The 21,011-nt window shown below is 41.4% G+C and overlaps 2 protein-coding genes across 2 annotated transcripts in view; both read right to left on the bottom strand.

Moving 5' to 3' along the window:
* PIWIL4 (piwi like RNA-mediated gene silencing 4) overlaps nt 1-13,775 on the bottom strand; it is a gene marked incomplete at its 5' end in the record, with an annotated part of 41,047 nt that extends 27,272 nt beyond the window's left edge. Inside the window, 6 exons of the mRNA XM_082626928.1 lie at nt 773-853; nt 1,985-2,106; nt 6,543-6,757; nt 10,002-10,133; nt 12,405-12,483; nt 13,689-13,775. Of these exons, the coding sequence (XP_082483054.1) occupies nt 773-853; nt 1,985-2,106; nt 6,543-6,757; nt 10,002-10,133; nt 12,405-12,483; nt 13,689-13,775 (716 nt within the window). The remainder of the gene's footprint in view (nt 1-772; nt 854-1,984; nt 2,107-6,542; nt 6,758-10,001; nt 10,134-12,404; nt 12,484-13,688) is intronic.
* ANKRD49 (ankyrin repeat domain 49) overlaps nt 1-21,011 on the bottom strand; it is a 315,379-nt gene that overhangs the window by 196,479 nt on the left and 97,889 nt on the right. The gene's annotated exons all lie outside the window — the stretch shown is intronic.

Raw genomic sequence — 21,011 nt, forward strand, 5'->3', positions numbered from 1 at the left:
GGTGGCTGCCTGGGAGCCGTGGCTGCCACCGCCCAGCCTCACCAGAGAGTATCATCTCCACATCCGCTAGCCCGGGAAAAGGTCAAAGTTCACAATTTGAGGTATGGTTTCTACTGAATGTGCATGGCTTGCACATCATCATAAAGTTGAAATATTGTAAATCGAAATATTGTAAGGCAGGGACCGTCCGAACTTCTCCATTTGTTTCGTGTCTGTCTTTGGGTTACTGGCTGCCTCTGTCTTTGGCACAGCTACTTATTTTGGAGAGCTGAGTAACAACCAGTTCAAGACACAGCCGATCACATTCCCTGCAGCATCTACCTCCCAGCTTAGGGTAAAAATTCTGCAAGTGTTCCTAACAGTTCACTAGGGCAGCTTAGCCGCTGTGTGTCTGACATCTGCTTACCCAATAATTTCCAATCAACCACCCTGGCTGTGTTAACATTCTATCAGCAAGAAAACAGAGCCCCAGCTATGTGGTATAACGTAATAGAGCTTATTCTGCTCTCATTACGACTTGTCATACACCGAAAACTCAGTTTCTGAATTCCTTCTAGGATTTATGATAATGACCTAGCACACTAATATAAGAAAACAGGCTGCTAGCTTTTGACATTCACCATTCTATAAAGAACTTGAAAATTTAAAAAATCCATTATTTTTCGTACCACAGAATCTCTCATAGGAGGCATAACAGTATAATATTGCATCATAAATTATGCTGTTCACATTATAACAATTTCAGAGTAACAGAAAACATAAATAAACCTACTTGTGCTGGGGAATTTCCACTGGCTCTGAAGGCTTATAGAAGTTCCGTCCAATTTGGTACATGGACAACTTTTTTAAGATCCTGCAAGTATATATTTTTAAAATCTGTTAAACAACCATTGATAACAGTATACCTCCAAGTTTGTACGCATGCTGAAAGAAAAATAGTAGAAAAGTCCAGAACTCTTATTGTTATAATACTGGAAGGTTTAGCTGCTAAATATACATATGAGTGTATATACAAGAACTATCACTTCATATTTGGGAATGACACAATTGAAATTAGTTCTATCTTTCTGGGTTTAACTGCAGTAAGTAGGTGGTCACTTTCCAGTTATGACTGTGATTGTAACATTCTGGTTGGTGTGGATGAGGTGAGAAAAGCCATGTCCACAGGCTCTTCTGGCCTCTTTCTTATTTTGAGATGAGGAGGCTGTTTCTCTTTTTTTCTTTCTTTTTTATTTTTTGTATAGTTAATTTACAATGTTGTGTTAGTTTCAGGTGTACAACAAAGTGATTCAGTTATATATATTCTTTTTCAGATTCTTTTCTATTATAGGTTATTACAAGATATTGAATATAGTTCCCTGTGCCATACAGTAGGTCCTTGTTCTTTTTTTTACATATAGTAGTGTGTATATGTTAATCACAAACTCCTAATTTATCTCTCTCCCCGCATCCCCTTTGGTAACCATAAATTTGTTTCCTATGTCTGTGGGTCTGTTTCTGTTTTCTAAATAAGTTCATTTGTATCATTTTTTTTAGATTCCACATATAAGCAATATCGTATGATATTTGTCTCTCTCTGCCTGGCTTACTTCACTGAGTATGATCATTTCTAGGTCCATCCATATTGCTGCAGATGGCATTATTTCATTCTTTTTTATGGCTGAGTAGTACTCCATCGTATATATATATCACATCTTTATCCATTCATCTCTCAATGGACATTTAGATTGCTTCCACGTCTTGGCTATTATAAATAGTGCTGCTATGAACATTGGGGTGCATGTCTCTTTTCAAATTAGAGTTTTCTCCACATGGACTGTGGTGTGTATTATTGCACAAGTACATGAAAGGATATGGAAAATTTCCCTAAAGATGACATTGCTGCTAGCACACTCCCTACAAAATGGTTAATACTTTTAATACCCAGGCTCTACAATGACAGGCATCATTAGCCTAAATTAAATTCACATTTAAGGCACTTTACTTCTTGAAGATGATACTGAAGACCTGGATGCACACGGGGGAACTTGCCGGCAGCTCCCTCGTCAGAGTGATAGTCATCTTTACAGTCTCGCCTCTTTGAGTTTCACATGACAATTCCATGACCTGAAAGAAGAAGTACTTAAAATGCACTCTACGGATTATCCTCAAGTGCACAGAATGCGGATATGCTAAAGCCATCACAACTTAATAGGAATTAACAAAAACAAAACTGCAGATGTTAGTAATGTAATAATCTAATGATTACATTACGTTTGGAAGGTTTTTTTCGCTGTATTTTGCTAATACCAGAAAAGCAACACATCTCTTTCCTCTCGAACTTCTTAATAGAGAATCAAAACCAGCCTTGAGGTTCAAACATTCAATCCAAAGAGAATCCAGAGCAGCGGTTCTTGACCTTTTTGGGGAGTGGGGGTGGGAAGACAGGTCACAACCTACTTTGAGAGTCTGATAAAAGTTACATTCTCCAAAGAAAATGTCACATATGTATATACAGCAACAATGTATATAATGTACCCATTTTCAGACGTTCATGGATGCCCAGAAGCCTACTAATGAACTTTCCTGCCCATCCTGGGTTCTTGGATTTCAGAGGGAAGCCTCTTAAAAGTTCATTCAAAAAAACAGAGGAACAGAGAAGAAGAAAGCAAAGGATAGGGAACAGACGAGAGGGAAACGTAAATGTGGAAAGAGAGAGGAGGAAATGGTGAAAGTTTAAACAGATATGAAATCTGATTTTATTAACTTTTGAAAGGTCTAGAGAAATCCCTAGGGTTCTTATAATCTGGAACAACGTTCTAACAATTATAATGAATGCATGAATAGGTCTTTATACCAGATGCCTAACTAAATTTAAAGCTCTTCAGGGAGGGCTCAGTATAGATTTCTGGAATAAAAAACGACAAATCAGTCAGTAAAAATCTATGATCAAGGGTTTTTTAGAAGGGTAAGGAATTAGAAGAGGTCAGTTTATTAGCAGTCATTTATGTATTTTACCCCTACTTTCCATGGTGAAAGTGTGGTTTTAATGGCTTTTAGGTTGAACCAAGAATGTAGGGCAGGGATAGTTCACTTCAGGGAAACAAAGAGAAATGCATCCTTTCACAGGGGATGAAATATTTCACTCAGGCGTTTCTTGCTTCAAATAAAACTGTAGAGAAGTCAGAGGTGGCGAGCTGCAGGAAGAGCTTATCAACATCCAGAAGTCTAATGGGCAGGAGATGGGGGAGCGGCCCTCAGACTGCTACCAGGATCTCAGGACAAAGGCGTAAGCCAACAAAGTATGTTGGGATGAGTGGCCGGCAGCAGACGGTCCCCACTCAGAGCTTTATTCAGGAACCGTATTCCTAAGAGCCACCAAAGAGCAAAATCAGCTGCACCCCCTGCACTTCCCCCACCAAATACCACTCCTCCTTGCTTCCTGCCTGTTGTGAATCCCACACCCTCACTCTCAGAGTGCGCTTTCACTTCCTCCTCTCTATCCACTTATCTAACGGGTTGGCAAGTCTCAGCCCTTCTACACCAGCAATTTCTCTACTCCATTTCAGCTGTTCCAATACCAATATTCACCACCGAGCCCAAGAGCACGTGACGTGGAGTTGCACAGACCCTGGTTCTCTGCCTCTTGCAGCCTGTATGATGCGGAGCAAGTGACTGCAACTCTTTAAGACCTTTTCCCATCTCTAACGTGGGAGTGAGACCAGGATAATGAAGATTAAATGGGATAATTCATGGATCTTATCCCTATCCGTAGCAGTGCTTTGTACCTTTGTTCAGGTTCACTGAACAATCTGGACAGCCTGCCCAGATTATTCCAGTGGCACTTTATTAATCTTCCCACTTTGTCCTGTCAGCCATTCAATAGGATGTGATCAGAGTCACTGAAATTTAACACAGCTCTATGGAAACTCTCTCTCAAAGGCTTCAGTGGTCCAGGAAGGACAGTTCCTGTTCCTCAGCAGGACATTCAAAGTTCTCCCTACCTTTGAAGCCACAACTTGCAAGCCTTCCCAGCTAAGCCTGAACAACCAGAAGTTTCTAAACTACGCCCTTCACTTCCCACCTTTGTGCCTTTGCTCCTCTGGTCCTCCCCATCTCCCCCTTCATTAATTCAAATCCTGCCCAGGAGATAAATTAATGACCATTCCCACTGAAGTGTCCTGCTGGGAATAACCTTTCCTTTCATCACCTCTTTTTGAAGACCTTGGGTAAGACACTTAACCTCTCTAAGGCTCCAGGGGTGATGAGAGGATTAAATGCATACAGCATGCTCATCAAATGTAATCCAGTGGTAGGTTGGACATAAAACATAGATCTGCTCATCTCAAGAGAGCTGTGCTGGGGCTAATCCAGAGAACAACCAAGCAGAGCACCTAACACCTCGTAAATGCTCGATAAATGTTAGCATAACAAAACCACTAATTATTATTATGCCGCTTATGTCATTCTATCTTGCACTGAATTTATTTGTAAATAACTTCAGTACTAAATTGAAATGTTTTTGACAGCAAGAAACTTGTTTTATTTATCCTGGTTTCCTCCAAGGTGCCAGCACCCTGCCTGGTACACAGTAGGCTCTTTATAAGTGCAGAAGGAATGCATGAGAGTGGCAACTAGATGTGACCAGTGACAGCAACCTGGGTCGTGGCCACAGATGCACAGATGGGGTCTGAGAGACAGTGGAAGGCCAGGAGGCAGCAGAACAGGACTTCTAGAACTGCACTATTTGGGGGTGCAATGAGTGAATCAGTGGAGGGGCTCTTTCCATGAAAATAAGCATCCTATAAAGTGTGCAGGGGATGGATGGGAGTACAGGATTAAGCCTGAGTCAGTATTAAGACCAGAAGAAAAAGATGAGACTAGCAACCTTTGTTAGGACACAGTTTCTTTTTACTATCTCATTTTTACTGTCATTAGGTGGCAGGCCATATGTTAACAGATAATAAGACAACACTCTTCTGTCTAAATCTAGTATCCCCCGTGTCTGGAAGATAGAAGCAACAGGTCTGATCTGTCACACCACGTTTTCATCATCTATTTACTCCCTGCCTCCTCATTAGACTCCATGCCCAACAATAAGAAGATGTGTGGCGTATACTACATGCTCACTTTGAATAAGAAGTGAGTAATATTAACTTATTCCTAGCATCTGTAGAGTAATATTCCTCCAGTTTCATGAGGTAAAATTGAAGGAAGCTGGACCATTCAAGGGGGCTATATGATTTTAATACATCCAAATTTCAACTGTTACTACAACTGTATTTAGAAGAACAAGATCTTTAATGATAGTAATGCCCTTGAAATATATCATTTAAGTATGAGAGGCCATATTAGCATGCTATCAACATCTAGTCATAGGACAAAATATTGAGGGATCAATAAGGACTCATGACAAATAAAAATGTTTCTAAATTTACAGATCCAGATTTTCCAAGTCCTTAAATTTAATCATATGGTACAATTTTTAACTCCATATTCAGATGAAATAAACACTCAAGTAGCTCCTATAAATCTCACAGTCTCATAAAAGGAAAAAGGTTCCAAGAGTGCTCAGAAGCATACTTCTTGAGGAAATTAACAAAGATACACATGGAATCTAGAAATTTACATTTATGCTCTTGGTGTTCAAAATGCTGAACTAAAAATAAAAGATTAAGCTTTCCAAGGGATAGAAGCGTCAAGTTTTAATCCAATACTCTGTTTTAATTTTTCATACAGAAACCAGTTCTTTCTCATAATTTTCATACTGCTTTAGAACAAAGCATATGATAAAAACCTCAATACCAATATCTTGATTTTAGGGCTAAAAATGTGGAAGGCATTAAAATAAATAAACAAATAAATAAAGGGCTATGAATCTTGCAATTGCCATATCCAATGGTCATAACCATTAAAAAATATCCTTAAGATTGACATAAATAATTCCTATTTCATATGATGGAACAAGTCATGAAAGAAATGACAGTTTTAGGATCAGGATTGATGTAAAGTTCTTTGGACACATGGACACAATGTGTAGGAGCAAAAAAATGTAGAGTAAATTTAAAGCTCTTAGGCCATAGGCTAAATGGTGTTTTTTAAACTTTTTTTTTTTTCTTTTTTTTTTGGCCGCACCATGTAGCATGTGGGATTCTCCAACCAGGGATCAAACCCGTGCCCCCTGCGTTGGGAGCTCGGAGTCTTAACCACTGGACCACCAGGGAAGTCCCTGTTACTTAAACTCTTGCCTATTTGGGAAAAGTTTAAATGGATTCCTATTTCAAGGACACTTTGCCTTTAAAAAAGTAGTTGAAAAAGTAGTGTTTGTATTACAGCTCTTCTTTTTTAAATGCCAGACCATCAGCTTCTTAATTAAGAAATCAATCCTGATGAGGTCTTAATTAAGAAGTCTTTCGCTCTCAGGCATGGGAATAGGAAAGAGAAAAGGAGTAAGTGATATACTCATTCCAACTGTCATGAAAATCAGCTAACCTCTAAAATCTACATGAAGGAGTATAAATATATGCACACATGTGTGTATTAAAAAAGTAAAAATACTATACCTTTTCTTCTAGCTTTTGGGAGAGAAAAAGGATGACACCATCAAATGCTTTTGCTTTGTTGGAAAGTTCCCTGTGACTATAAAGCAGAGCAATTCTCAGCCTTCTAGATTCTATATCTGGACTATATGTCACATGATACTGGTATAGCTGCCAGTCCTGGGGCAAGTCTAAATTGAAAAGATTTGTGACCAGTTTCACAGGTATTCCACTGGAACCTGAAGAAAACAAATAAAAAACATGTTTTAACCAAAAACAAAAAACAAAAAAAAAACACACATCGTGTTCATATTAATCACAGCATTCAAAAAATTTCTTTGCATATGCATAATTGTTGCTAGAAAGCAAGGATTCTTGTTCAGTGACACAAGGTAAGCTCTAGTAACCAGCTGCCTGATAACCTTTGGAGCCCTGCAAGCAAAAGGATCCTGTGTAAGGCAGGCCTCATAAGAACCTGAGAGCAGACACTGACATTCTTGTTTTGGGGAGAAAAGAAACGTCTGAATTCAACTACCCTAGGACTTCTTCCAAAGCTTGCCTTCCAGCTGATTCTCAAATGGATCAAGTAAGCATTTTGTAACCAGGCAGGACCCCATGGGGCCTCCACCACATCCTCTGCTTTAGCTCCTCTCTGAAGTATGTAGGTAATAGTATCTAGTGTACATTTCCTGAATTGTTTTACAGATGCTAAAACCCCTACCAAATGGAAGAAATTAACTACTTGATGACCATTAGCTCCCTCCACACCTACTGGCACCAAAGGATTGATAATGTTAACCCTTTACCTCACCATCAACCAACCAGAGAATTGTGCAGGAGCTGATCACAGACCCTGGGGCGCCCCTCTTTCACTTCCCCTTTAAACATGCTTTGCTGAAACCCTTTGGGAAGTTCGGGCTTTTTGAGCACTAGCTGTCCTAGACTCCTTCTACAGCGCCTCACAATAAACGTTGCACTTTCCTTCACCACAGCCCAATGGCAGTAGATTGGCTTTACTGAGCATGGGGGAAGGGACCCAAGTTTAGTTCAGTAACAGTTTCAGATGCTGCTCTGGAATTATGGTGCTCTCAGATTATAAAGAAACTCTCCAGTTTTTATCACGAATACTACCCCCATCCTCTTGGAAATCCAGATAATCAAAAGTTCACCATACTTCGGAAAATTCTGAAATCACTTCATTCAGTGATGAGATGGCCCTGTAGGTCCCAGCGAAGGGCCCCCGCAGATAAGGGGGCAACTGGGGGTGGAAGAAGAAATTTTACATCTTCCCTGTGTGAGAACAGACAGGGCTCTGGGCTTCTGTTTTTTGCAGGCACAGGGAGGCCATGTGGGCTTCCAGGAATTCCATCCCCTACAGAATTTTTATTCACCTCTTCAAAATCTACAGGACAAATTCAGAGATGGCCACGATGTAGTTGGTCGGTGCCCAGGATGGCATAAACTCCATCCAGGACAGACTCCGGGAGGGCACAAAGGAAGTACTTCTCACCTCTCCTTGGAGGGAATCATCCAGTGTTCGTCTTATAGGAAAGAATTATCAAATAGTCACTATTTGCCTTTCTGCTGGAGGAAGTGGAAACATGAGCTCTGAGGTGGTGAGGAAGAAAAAGTATCATGTATACCTTACATAGTATTCCCTCAGTTTTGACCTGTGTGTCCACTGAGAAATCATGCACAACCTAAAAGATAAGAGTTATGTTTTATTCAGCGGACAAAACTGAGGGCTTAAGCCCAGGACACAGCATCTCAGTTATGAGGAACTGCTCCGAAGAGGTAAGGGAAGAGGCAGGATATATAGGAGTTTTTGCAACAAAGACCAGGTAGTCGGAACATCATAAGATTACTTTTAATTAAGGAAAACCATATGTCTCGAGTTAATGAATTTAGCGCTTTTCTATGTTCAGGAAGATGCAAAAGTCAGGGCTCACTGAAATCATTCCTTTGATATGCACCTCAGCTATCTGGGGCCAGTATCCTGTTCTTTCCCACCCTGAGTCTCCTTAGGGTGCATCACTGGAGGGAGGCTGCAGTGACTGAAGACTTGGCAGCCGGCGCCCCGTTTGTCTCCATCCTGAATTCCCTCAGGGCTCACCGTGGGAGCGGCTGCAGTGGCTTCCTGGCTGCAACATCTTTTGTGTACTGATAAGGCAGGCAATATTTTTTTCATTGACGTGTAAATATCCAGTAGGAACAAAGAATCTTTCTGCTATTTTAATTAAAGAAAAGGGGTTTTTTTGTTGTTCTCCCAGAGGACATGGCAACATATTTTAGCTGCTCATATTAATGGACAAAGAGAAGTCATCTAGAATATCAGAGCTGGCAATACCCTTTAAGACCACTTACACCAGTGTGTTCAAACTGTAATCATGACCCATTAGTGCTGCAGTTATGAAAGTAAGTGAGGTGAACCATCATGTTTCATAGAAAGACTAGAATACAATAGAATGGATCGGAGTGCCCTGCCCATAGGAAGGGCAAGCATTGTTTCATGAAACTTTGTTTCAGTTGTGTTTGTGTAGTGTGTGTATGCTGGAGAACAATTTATGTACTTATTTTTGCTGCATGGTTTGAAAGAGTTTGAAAAAGACTGATCTGCATCAGTGAGTCTTAACTTTTAGAGGGAGTTACAAAGCCTTTTGAGAATCCTATGAAAACAACAGGCTTACTTTTCCTGAAAATACACATGCAATCCTAGGTGCAATTTCAGGGGTAAGCCCAGAATCTGCCTAAAGAATTCCCCAAAGAGGCTACATTTTTCTTTTTAGACCTGAAGTCCAGAAAGGTTATTCCCCATATAGGAAAAAGGTTGGGAAAGAGACAAAGCATCTTTGCTGACCCCTACCTCAGGTGTAAGGAGAAAAGGTTTTCAACAAGTGAAATGTAGTTTTGGAGAAAATGTTACTCTTCCTATTAATAAAAGAGAGAATTAAGGCTAAAACAACTAGTGTCTAGATAATGCTTGAATATAGCAGATGTTCAAAACATATCTTTTAAGTCAATATATGAACTTGTTTACTTTATTAAATTTAAATTAAAATTTCTTAAGCAAAATTTGGTAACATTAAAAAAAAAAAAGTGGGCTTCCCTGGTGGCGCAGTGGTTGAGAGTCCGCCTGCCAATGCAGGGGACACGGGTTCGTGCCCCGGTCCGGGAGGATCCCACATGCCACGGAGCGGCTGGGCCCGTGAGCCATGGCCGCTGAGCCTGCGCGTCTGGAGCCTGTGCTCCACAACGGGAGAGGCCACAACAGTGAGAGGCCCGCATACCGCAAAAAAAAAAAAAAAAAAAAAAAAAAGAAGTAAGAAATTCCCTGGCAGTCCAGTGGTTAGGACTCTGTGCTTCCACTGCAGGGGGTCTGGGTTCAATCCCTGGTCGGGGAACTAAGGTCCCACAAGCAGCATGGCATGGCCAAAAAAATAAATAAATAAAAATTTAAAAGTAAGTAACATGAAGACTGGGTACCTCTTTTGCAGTCTCTCACATGGGCCAATTTCTCTCTGGTACAGATACTCAAATCCATCATCTCTCGTCTGATTTTCCCAACTCTTTCCTTGAAGGTACATCCAGCATCACCAGAAGATAGACCACCTTCATCTAAAATATGAAGAGAACACCAAAATGTTATATATTATTAATATTATATACATCAATAACATTTCATGCTAGTGATATCGTTTACAACTTTCATATCAAAAATACATCTAGAGGGAATTCCCTAGCAGTCCAGTGGTTAGGACTTCGAGTTCTCACTGTCAAGGGCACCAGGTTCAATGCCTAGTCAGGGAACTAAGATCCCGCATGCCGCTTGGCACAGCCAGGAAAAAAGATGCATCTAGAACCAAAGCTCAGATTTTGTGGCTTTTAATAAAACTGGCCCACATTGCTGAAAACAGTCATGACTATACAGAAGTCTGCAGCCTGAAAATTGAAAACTGTGAAGGAAGCATGGCATGTTTTGTTAGAAATAACAGACTCTGAGTTAGTCCTACCTCATAACATTTGGGGCTGACCTGATTCTCCTCTTGGCTAAGGAGAAAGCTCTATCTCCCTATATCCCACTCCACACCCATTTACGGAGGGCTGGTCTCCCTCCTGTAGCTCTTGTGTAACACCCAAAGAATTACAGACTAAGATTGGCCACATCAACTTCCGTACAGATTGGGGCTGAACCTTTCCCCTTTCTCAATCACAAGAAGAGAAATGCCCATACACTGCCATCAGTGTTTATGCTAGATCATTCCCCTGAGAATGAAAGTCAGCACGTCACCTTGGGACGTGTCACTTACTGTTAGGTTCTAGAAAACGGGAAATTAAAATCTGTTTCCTGATGAATATTTTCTTTTCTTTTCTTTCTTTCTTTTTTTTTTTTTTTGCGGTACGCAGGCCTCTCACTGTTGTGGCCTCTCCCGTTGCAGAGCACAGGCTCCGGATGCGCAGGCTCAGTGGCCATGGCTCACGGGCCCAGCCGCTCCGCGGCATGTGGGATCTTCCCGGACCGGGGCACGAACCCGCGTCCCCTGCATCGGCAGGCGGACTCTCAACCACTGCGGAATATTTTCTTTTTTAAATGAGTACAAAAAGATGCTAATTTTTTTGGATACAACTTTGGCACTTTGAAATGTGAAAATATAAATTTTATATTACAGAATTATTACTACAAAGTAATGTGACTAATAGTATGACAAACCTCTAGGACACTGACTTGACCACTGTCCTTTGATATCACTACCCCAAATGGTGCTACCCACTTGCCCAAAACTGCTGTCCATACCCTTCTCAGTGGAGTTGGAGTCTCCCAGGAAAATCACAAAATGTATTTAATATTTTAAAAATTCCATTATTCTCACTAGATTATCCGTATCATTTACTGCTCTTGGTTTCAAAAGATGTTTGGTGGTTTCTAAAAATTCAATCTGCCATAGAACGGTAGTTCCCAGAGTCTGGGGGGGAGGGGCAAATGAGGAGTTAGTGTTTAATGGGTACAGAGTTTCAGTTTTGTAAGATGAAAAACTGTTCTAGAGACGGATGGTGGTGATGGTTGCACAACAATGTGAATGTCCTCAATGTCCTCAAATGTCCACTGGACTGTACACTTAAACACTGTTAAAATGGTCAACTTTATATTATACCTATTTTACCACAATTTTTAAAAATAAAAAAAAATCAGTCTACCCTCAAAAGATAAAGAGTTTCCATCACTTGCTAGTCACAAGAAGGCACAGCAGATGCGAAGGAAATTCCCACAGAAAAGTTGGAATGACACTTGAATGGTGGCAGTAGGGCTGGAATTATGGGACAATACATTTCTATTGTTTAAGCCACCCAGTCTGTGGTACTTTGTCATGGCAGCCCTAGCAAATTAGTGCAGTAGGCATGCCAACTTGTACTGTGTGGTAGGGGCTACTTGGACTAGCACGTTGACGAGTATCTTGAGGCCAAACCTGGATTTGCAGGTGAGAGAGCCACCACCAAATGGTGAGGTCTACCGTGGGTGGGGAAGGAAGAAGAGAGAAGGGGCAACAGGCATGCGAGGTTACTACCATCCCTGCAAGGCAATGGTATTGGCATTTATATGTCATAAAGAATTAAAAAGTATGTTTTCAAAAGTATTCAGTAAACAGACAGAATCAGAAAAACTGGTTTCCTAATATCTGGGGGTTCCCAACTGCTAAGCACCATCAGGAAATTCAGTGGCAGTTTCTGTGTTTGGAAGTCCCAAAGAAACACAACAAACACAGGGGGATCCTTCAAAAAAGGAAGATAAGATGCTCAAGAAGTGAGTCTGCTGCTGAAAGGCTTAGTAGAGTCACTCCTATTCCATTCAGATGGGACGGAACTGGATGGAACAGACAGAGCTGCACTTACGTTTCTGTGAAATCCTGCTTGCTCCCACGTGGTCACTGCTAGAAGATGCTTCACTGTCACTAACAGCAACAGACAGAGGCTAAAATGGGGAAAAAATATTTGGTCAGATTTAAGATGTTAAGTCATAAACTAAAACTTTATCACAAGATGAGAATGGTATCACGTCCTATGTCATTAGATTACCGTGAGCTAGGAAAAGAAAATGTTGGCAGGTAAGATGCTTGAGAGAGGAGGAAAGATTGCCCATTTCAGAAAAAAGATAAGGACAAGCTACGGTTTTCCCCATTCATCAATCTTTGATTTCAGTGCCAACTGTGAGCCAGATACAGCCCTTAGTCCCTGGAGGTGGAAAGAGGCAGAGGTGTGATCCTTGCACCCGAGGAGCTCATCAGAGCTCCTCTGGAAGGTGGTACAGGTGATCACAGACCTCATGCTCCTGTAGCCTTCAGACATGGGGCCTCTGATGTGAACATATTTGTAGCAAGCAAATAAACTGAGCCCAGAGGATCTGGGCCACCAGCTCAGATGATGACTCTCCTGAATAAACTGCTCCAAAAGTTCACAAAACAGGTGAAGGGAACCATTAATATTTTCTCTTCAGGGTAATTACTTCTCTGTTCAAGAAGGTATAAATCAGTCTGCTTTAAAAAAAATGGATGATACCAAGAGAAGAACTCTCTATGAGAATAAAGGCATAGACTACTCACTTGAACACTTCTGGTCTAAGATATTGCTCCAAATACTGAGTTTTTGCTAAGTATTGCTCCAACACTAAATGTAACATCACTCAAAAATTGCTGGTTTGCCACTCAATTCAACCTAGTTGCCTAAGTCTAATAAGGAGCCCTATATACAGTGGTTGCTCAGGAAACAGTGGTTGATTCTAAACTTCATTTGTGTCTGAGATTATTTCTTTTTATATATAAATTAGCGAGACAGATCATATTAGATTATATACCACATAATGGTACCTTTGAAGGGACAGCCATTTTCACGAGAAGATTTACAAACGAATGAAGTAATTAAAACTTAATGATATACTTGCCTCCCATTTTCAGCCCTTTTCACTGACCAAGATATCTATATTAATATCTTACTCAGATAAGCTCCCCAACAGGGAAAAAAAAAAGTGAGATACCCTGGAAGGACTCAAAGTTGAAAGAGAAGATAAGCCACTACTTCGTAGCAGAGAGGAAGAGATATTTGCCGAGGAAAGCGGTGTCCACGAAGGAAACAGAGGTAGCAGTGAGCGAGACGATGCCAGCTGCTACACTTTCTACCCACCAACGGCGAAGCCTGGATGCACCCCACCTCCGCGGCCCTAGGGCTGCGGGCCATGCCTCGCGCCCGCGCGCGGGCCCGGCCGCTCATGTTCCAGATGCACCCAGAGTGACTTCAAAGGCAGCCAAGTCTCAACAGGGTATTTTGTCACCGGTACCCAAATGACAAGGCTGCGACGGAAGCGGTGGAGGTAGTGAATCTCTGGGTCCCGGGCTGGAATGGCAGCCGAGGCTCACGAGTGGGTGGAGCCAAGCGCACAGCCCACCAGGGTCCCGTGGTAGGGGCGTGGGGAGCACGTGGGCAGGAGGCGGTGGGAGGACTGCCGCCAGACTTCTCTTTTCATCTACAGCCCCCACCATATTTGGCATTATCCAGCTTTCTAGTTTTTGCCCATCATATGTGTATATAAGGTTGCATCACACTGTTACCTTTTGTCTGTATTATCTGCTCACTTCTACTCCTGGCTTCTAGATGTCTTTGAATATGTCATGTAAATGTTGTTTCTGGGAAATATCTGACTCACCTACTGGGGGATGGGGAGAATTTATTTTAAAATGTGCATGAATGCCAAAGGAAACACAAAAGGGTAACCACCTCTTCATATATGTGATAGCTGTGGAGTTTTTGTTGTTGTTCTGTGAATTGTCTGTTTATATCCGTTGCTGTTTTAAATTGGATTTCTCATGTTTTTCTTGTGATATGGAAGAATTTTTTTTCTTAACATAGCAAATATCTACTCCCTATTTATGAATTATTAATTTTAACTTTGAAGTTCTTTATCTAATCAAAAGTCTTAACTTTGATGGAGTCAAATCTACTAATTTTTAATTTTATGGTTTGTGCTTTTTGGGGTTTTCTTGAAAGAAAATTTTCCCTGCCCTAAATTTACAAGGATGTTATATGACATTTTCTTTTATTAACTTTATAAGTTTACTATTCACATTAGCTATCTTGTATCCTTCGAGTTTATTTATATATATATATATATATATATTTATATGATATGTAGGATGTGAGGTAGGGATCTAACTTTATCTCCCTATAGTGAGCCATTTTCCCCAAATGTCATCTATTAAAATTTATGTAATGGTTTGTGCAGCCACAACCAGCAAATCACAAATTCTCATACATACCTAGATCTAATTTTGTGCTTTCTAGTTCTATTCTACTTATCTATATCTGCTCTGCACCAGTACTTTACCACTTGTAATTGCTATTTCTTTATATTACTCCTAAAATCTGGTGCGGCAAGTCTTTATTCTTTGATTTTTTCCATTATTTATTTTTTGCCAACTGTATTCTTCCATATAAATTTTTAAAATAAGTTTGTCAAGTTTCTTTAAAACTCCCACTTAATTTCTAATTGGCATTGTATGAAATATATAAATTAGTTTGGGAAGAACTGCCCCTCTTACAGTGTTATAGTTCTTCATTTATTCAAGTTTCTCTTTATATCCTTTAATAGAGTTTAATTTTTTCATAAAAGTCTTGTGTATTGTTTAATTGATGGAAATTTATAGTTTTATTAGTATTTTGAAGTATATCTTGTTTTCATTATATTTTCTAATTGGTTATTATTAATATAGATACATGATATTGATTTTTGTAAGTTGATATCATTTATCAAATTTGCTGAACTCCTTAGTTCCTATAGCTTGTCCTTTGATTTCATTGAGTTTGCATGTAGATGATTATATCATCTACAAATAATAGTAATTTTATCTCATCCCTTCTTATTTCTTTTTCTTGTCTTATCATGTTGATCAAGTTTTCCTGTACAATGTTGAAAGTGACTGTGATAGCTGATATTCTTGAGTCACTTAAGTGACTCACCTAAGGTACTACAGTTTGTGTGGCAGAGCTGGGATTCCAGCTCTGGTCTATCTACCTTAAAGCCCACATCATATTCCCTCATCTCTTATTCATCTCCCTCCAAAAAGGTGATCTGCCTGACTTTAGATACAGCCTGTACTATAGAAAAAAGCCCCAGTCTTGTGTAAAATGCCATGCTCTTCTTTCTATTTATTTCCCATCAGAATACTCTTTTATTCAGTTGTCTTGGGAAATCATTATCCCTGAGGGCTGGCAAGTGCAAGAGGTATGATGGCCTTGGACAGAGATGGCCAGTCTTGGACTTGGCTCAGTGAAGCCACTCTAATGAATAACACATTTCTTTGAAAACGAATGAGTCTGACAGTTCTGAATGATCATAAACTGCATGTTAAAAAGTGGAGCAGGTGGGCGCTTCCCTGGTGGCGCAGTGGTTGAGAGTCCGCCTGCTGATGCAGGGGACATGGGTTTGTGCCCCGGTCCGGGAGGATCTCACATGCCGCGGAGCAGCTGGGCCCGTGAGCCATGGTCGCTAAGCCTGCACGTCTGGAGCCTGTGCTCTGCAACGGGAGAGTCCACAACAGTGAGAGGCCCATGTACCACAAAAAAAAAAAAAAAAAAAGTAGGGCACGTGGAAAACAGAATCTGGACAAGGAATCTACTTTTGAAAATCTGTGCTTTGTTTCTGAATATAAAAATAATCTTTACCTCATGTTTTCCAAATTGACCACCTCCTGGTAAATTTGACTTGTACTGATGTGAGAACACTAAGAGTGATGAGACATGCTCAGAACACATATAGGCAACTTCAAACAGTCAAATCCTTTCAATTTTCCAAATACTAACTCATTATGAAATCAGAAATATCAATTGTTTCCAATCATTATCTGCATTTTCAACTCCCTGTTATAATTACTATATGTGACATAAAAATCATTCACACTGTGCCCTCCACATATGATTTTTAAAGGCACTTATGTATTCCCTGTAATAAGGAAGGTACGGCATGGTTACAAGCACACATGGGCTTTAGGGTCAGAGAGATTAGAATTTACATCCCAACTCCATCACCTACTAGCTTTCTCACTCAAGAAAATGTACTTAATTTCATTTAGCCTCAGTTTCTTCAACTGTAAAATGGGGGTAAAGTTATGCCAGGATTTCTCAATGTTGGCACTATTCACATTTTGGGCCTGATAATTTGCTATTTGAGGGGGTCTGTCCTATATATTATAGGATGTTTAGCAGTAATCTTGGCTTCTACTCACTAGACACCAGTATCTCTTCTCCTTGTGAGAACCAAAAATGTCTGTAGATACTGCCAAGTGTCTCCTGGAGGGCAGATTGCCCCAGATTAAGAACCACTTTGATATGGCTACCTCTCAGGCTTGTTTCAAGGATTAAATGAAATAATAATAATGACGGTGTAGTGTTTGGCATGTAATAAAAATTGGATAATTAGTTATTATCAATACCAGAGGGTACATTCTTGTCTCATGGCAGAAAGAATTCAGAGATGAGACAGGGAGGTCAAGAAAGCAAAGTGAGGATTTATTTAGGTGATAGTATGCTCTCAAGGGGAGAGCAGGCAGACTCAGGTGAGTAGCTGACCTGAGTTTCTTTGGCAAGCTGGTTATGTGAGGTGTAGAAAAGAAGAGGTGAAATATTCATTGGGGAGGGAAGGTTTTGAGAGTTATATTCCCTGATTTTTATCTCAGCTCCACCTTCCTGAGATGGGGAGGGATTTTTGTCCTTATTTAGTCTTGATTGGAAGTGTCATGGTGGAGGTGCTTGATGGGTACTTCTTATCTGCAAGGCTAATTTTATTGTAATGAGAGCATAATGAGCAAAAGGTTACATTTGGAAGCCAGAGATTCCCACCTTTTCTCACCTTTCTTTGTCTGCCTCCTGGACATTTATCACCCCAAAATGTGTGGTTCCCTGTCAGCCTGGAGATTCCTGCTATTTTTTGCCTGCCCAAGGACCCCCGTTGTTTACAAGATGTGTGGGTTCCTGCCATTTGGCCCATATCCCCTTTCTCTGCTCATATCTAGCTAACTGCCTGCTTTGACATTATATCATAAGAATGTGTGATGGACACATTTTACAAAAATTCACTTACTACAATTTTTGCCATGTGTCGTATTTGTGTCAAATCCCTTCACGTGCACATACTGGCCATGATGTTCTAGGCACAGACAACTCTTGTCTTGTACCACCCTTCACATTCTCCTCTGCCCACCTTTTAACTCCAGCTGTTGCTGTGGTGATCATCTGCACACAGCGTAACCTCAGCTGCACAATACCTCTCTCCCTTCTGTCCTGATGCACCTCTGCTGCTGCAGGATACATGCCCAGAGGAACCCACTTAGCCATTCCAACACATGAGCAAACCTAGAAGTGCGAAGGAGTTAACATCTCATGGGGCAATATTTACCCAATGTGGCGTGGAAAATGGTGGATAAATACTCCCTCCTCCATCCATTGGGCAAACTGTTTTGTGGTGCATTCTATGGCTTCACAGAGGGTCTGAGTGGGATCAAGTATCAGATGTCACAGTGGTAATCAGCTCAGTAATGCACTCTTTTTTTTTTTTTTTTTTTTTTTTGCGGTACGCGGACCTCTCACTGTTGTGACCTCTCCCATGGCGGAGCACAGGCTCTGGATGCGCAGGCTCAGCGGCCATGGCTCACGGGCCCAGCCGCTCTGCGGCATGTGGGATCTTCCCGGACCGGGGCACGAACCCGCGTCCCCTGCATCGGCAGGCGGACTCTCAACCACTGTGCCACCAGGGAAGCCCCGCTAATGAATTCTTGAGTTGACATCATCCTTCTCTCTTTCACTCTTCCCACTCCCTCTCTACTATTTCTTGAAATCACTTCCCCAAATAAACTACCTGCATGAAAGCCCTTATCTCAGGTTCTGTTTGGAGGGAAGCTAGGCTAGCCTAGTTCAGTAAAAGAATATAGTATTCACTCACTTAAAACATCTTTCATGCCCACTGTGGACCTAAGCATGGGTATTTGAATTTTATCAATGATGAAAAATAAATTAAAATATTTACCTAAACTCATCCTCCAAGACAGCTGTAAAATCAGTTTTTCAGTTATTCAGTCCTGTGGTTGTACCTTAATTTTTTTTAATGATTTTTATTAGGAAAACACTAAATAAGGACAACTTATAAGTGCAGACATGTTCAGATCAGCTAATTTATTTGTTCAGTGGTTTATCTGTGGTTCCTGCTAGTACAAAACTTATTTCCCAGGCGCAGGTGTAGATGGTTGAACCTGTGAAATTAGTGCATCAGTGTGTTGTCTTCTTTGGACCTTATTTCAACAATACTTACTGGATTAATTGTGAACAGTCTCATTTTTTAACTTTTTATTTTGAAATATATCACATTTACAGAAATTTGCAAGACCAGAATAAAGAACCTTTCACCAAGATTCACAGGTTAATATGTTGACATATATGCTTTATTATTTTCTCTTCGTGTACACACACACACACACACACACACACACACATATACATGACCCATTTACAAAAAAGTTGTACACATAATACCCTTTGACCCCCTAATATTTTAGTGTGCATTTGTTAAGAATAACAATATCTTCCGAAAGATGGCAGGGTAGGAGGACGCAGAGTTTGCATCTCCTCACAACTAGGGCACCTACTAGGCAGTGGTGGGGGACCTTGGACACCTAAGGGGACAGGAGGGATCCCCACACGACCAGATAGTACGTGGGGAGGAAGAAAAGTGTAGGCGGGATGGGACTGGCACCCTTGAGGGGGGCTGGACGAGGGCAGAGGTTCCCACGCATGGAGGGAATCCCACAGTGAGGGGATCAGCAGGGATGGAGAGGGACCTTCAGGGGATCTGAGGGACATGCGGCCAGCATCTCGGCCACCTGTTTTGGCCCTGGCAAGCCAGCTATTCTCTTGGGCCTGAAACCCCACCCCCAGGACCCCCTCCAGCCACACTGCTCCCAGGCCTGAACCCTGCCCCAGCCGGGGTCGCTTCCAGCCACATGGATCCTAGTGGAACTGAGTACCGCCCTCCACAAGGCCTCCATGGGCCGCAGGGTTCCCAACAGGCTGCATGCCACCCCGACAAAGCCTCTTCCAGCCAAGCAGGTTCTGGGCCTGAGCCCCACCCCCACCTCCATCAGAGCCTCTTCCAGCTGTGTGGTCCCAGGCCTGAGACACACCTCTGCCAAAGCCTCCAAGTTCCACCCCCCTCCAAGGCCTCCTCTGGCCGTGCTGGCCCCTGTGGGTGCACCTGTGGAAGCCTGCACCCCAGCTGGCCTACTCAGACATGTGTGCTCTGAGCCAGCTCAAGGGACAGACACTGGCAAGAAGAACACAGGCAGAGGTGGGGCTGACAAGAGGCTCCAGAGACCTACCTAGAGGTCTTGTAGGACTACTGGGGAGGCAGGGGTAAGCTGTAGTTCACCATGGGGTCAAGGACACTGATAGAGGAGCACCAGAGAATTTTTTATTTTTTTAATTAAAAAAAACCTTTTTCTTTTTTATTTTTAAATTTTATTTATTTTTTTTATATTTAAATTTTCTTTATTTTATTTTCCTGATTTATTTTTAGGTTTTGTTTTGTTGTTGTTGTTTCATTTTTATTGTTATTTTTTCTAATATTTATTTTTCTAATTTTATTTTATTTTTTATTCTTCATTATTGTTCTGATCTTTTCTGTTTATCGCTTTTTTTAAATTAATGGCACTATTTCTAATTTATGTATTTATTTATGTATTTATTTATTTATTTTTTTGGCTTCATTGGGTCTTTGTTGCTGCACGTGGGCTTTCTTTAGTTGCATCGAGCAGGGCCTACTCTTCATTGTGGTGCGTGGGCTTCTCATTGCAGTGGCTTCTTGGTGCAGAGCACAGGCTCTAGGTGTGCAGGCTTCAGTAGCTGTGGCACGTGGACTCAGTAGTTGTGGCTCGTGGGCTCTAGAGCACAGGCTCAGTAGTTGTGGCACATGGACTTAGTTGCTCCGTGGCATGTGGAATCTTGCTGGACCAGGGCTTGAACCCATGTCCCTGCATTAGCAGGCGGATTCTTAACCACTGCACCACCAGGGAAGCCCCTGTTACTTGTTTTGTTTTTGTTTTTCTCTGCCATGCCGCATGGCTTGCAGAGTCTTGGTTCCCAGGACAGGGGTCGAGATTGAGCACCTGTAGTGGGCACACCAAGTCCCAAACCTCTGGACTAACAGAGAACTTCAGGTCCCAGGGAATATTAATTGGGTGAGGTCTCCTGGAGGTCCTCATCTCAGCACCAAGACCCGGCTCCACCCAACTGCCTAGAAACTCCAGTGCTGGACTCCTCAAGCCAAACAACCAGCAAGACAGGAACACAGCCCCACCCATCAAAAAAAAAAAAAAATGAGATATCCAAAATTATGTTACAGACAAAGGAGCAAGGTAAAAACTTACAAGACCAAATAAATGAAGAGGAAATAGGCAACCTACCTGA

The sequence above is a fragment of the Mesoplodon mirus genome (assembly GCF_964341445.2).
Source record: "Mesoplodon mirus genome assembly, chromosome: 7".
NCBI lineage: Eukaryota > Metazoa > Chordata > Mammalia > Artiodactyla > Ziphiidae > Mesoplodon > Mesoplodon mirus.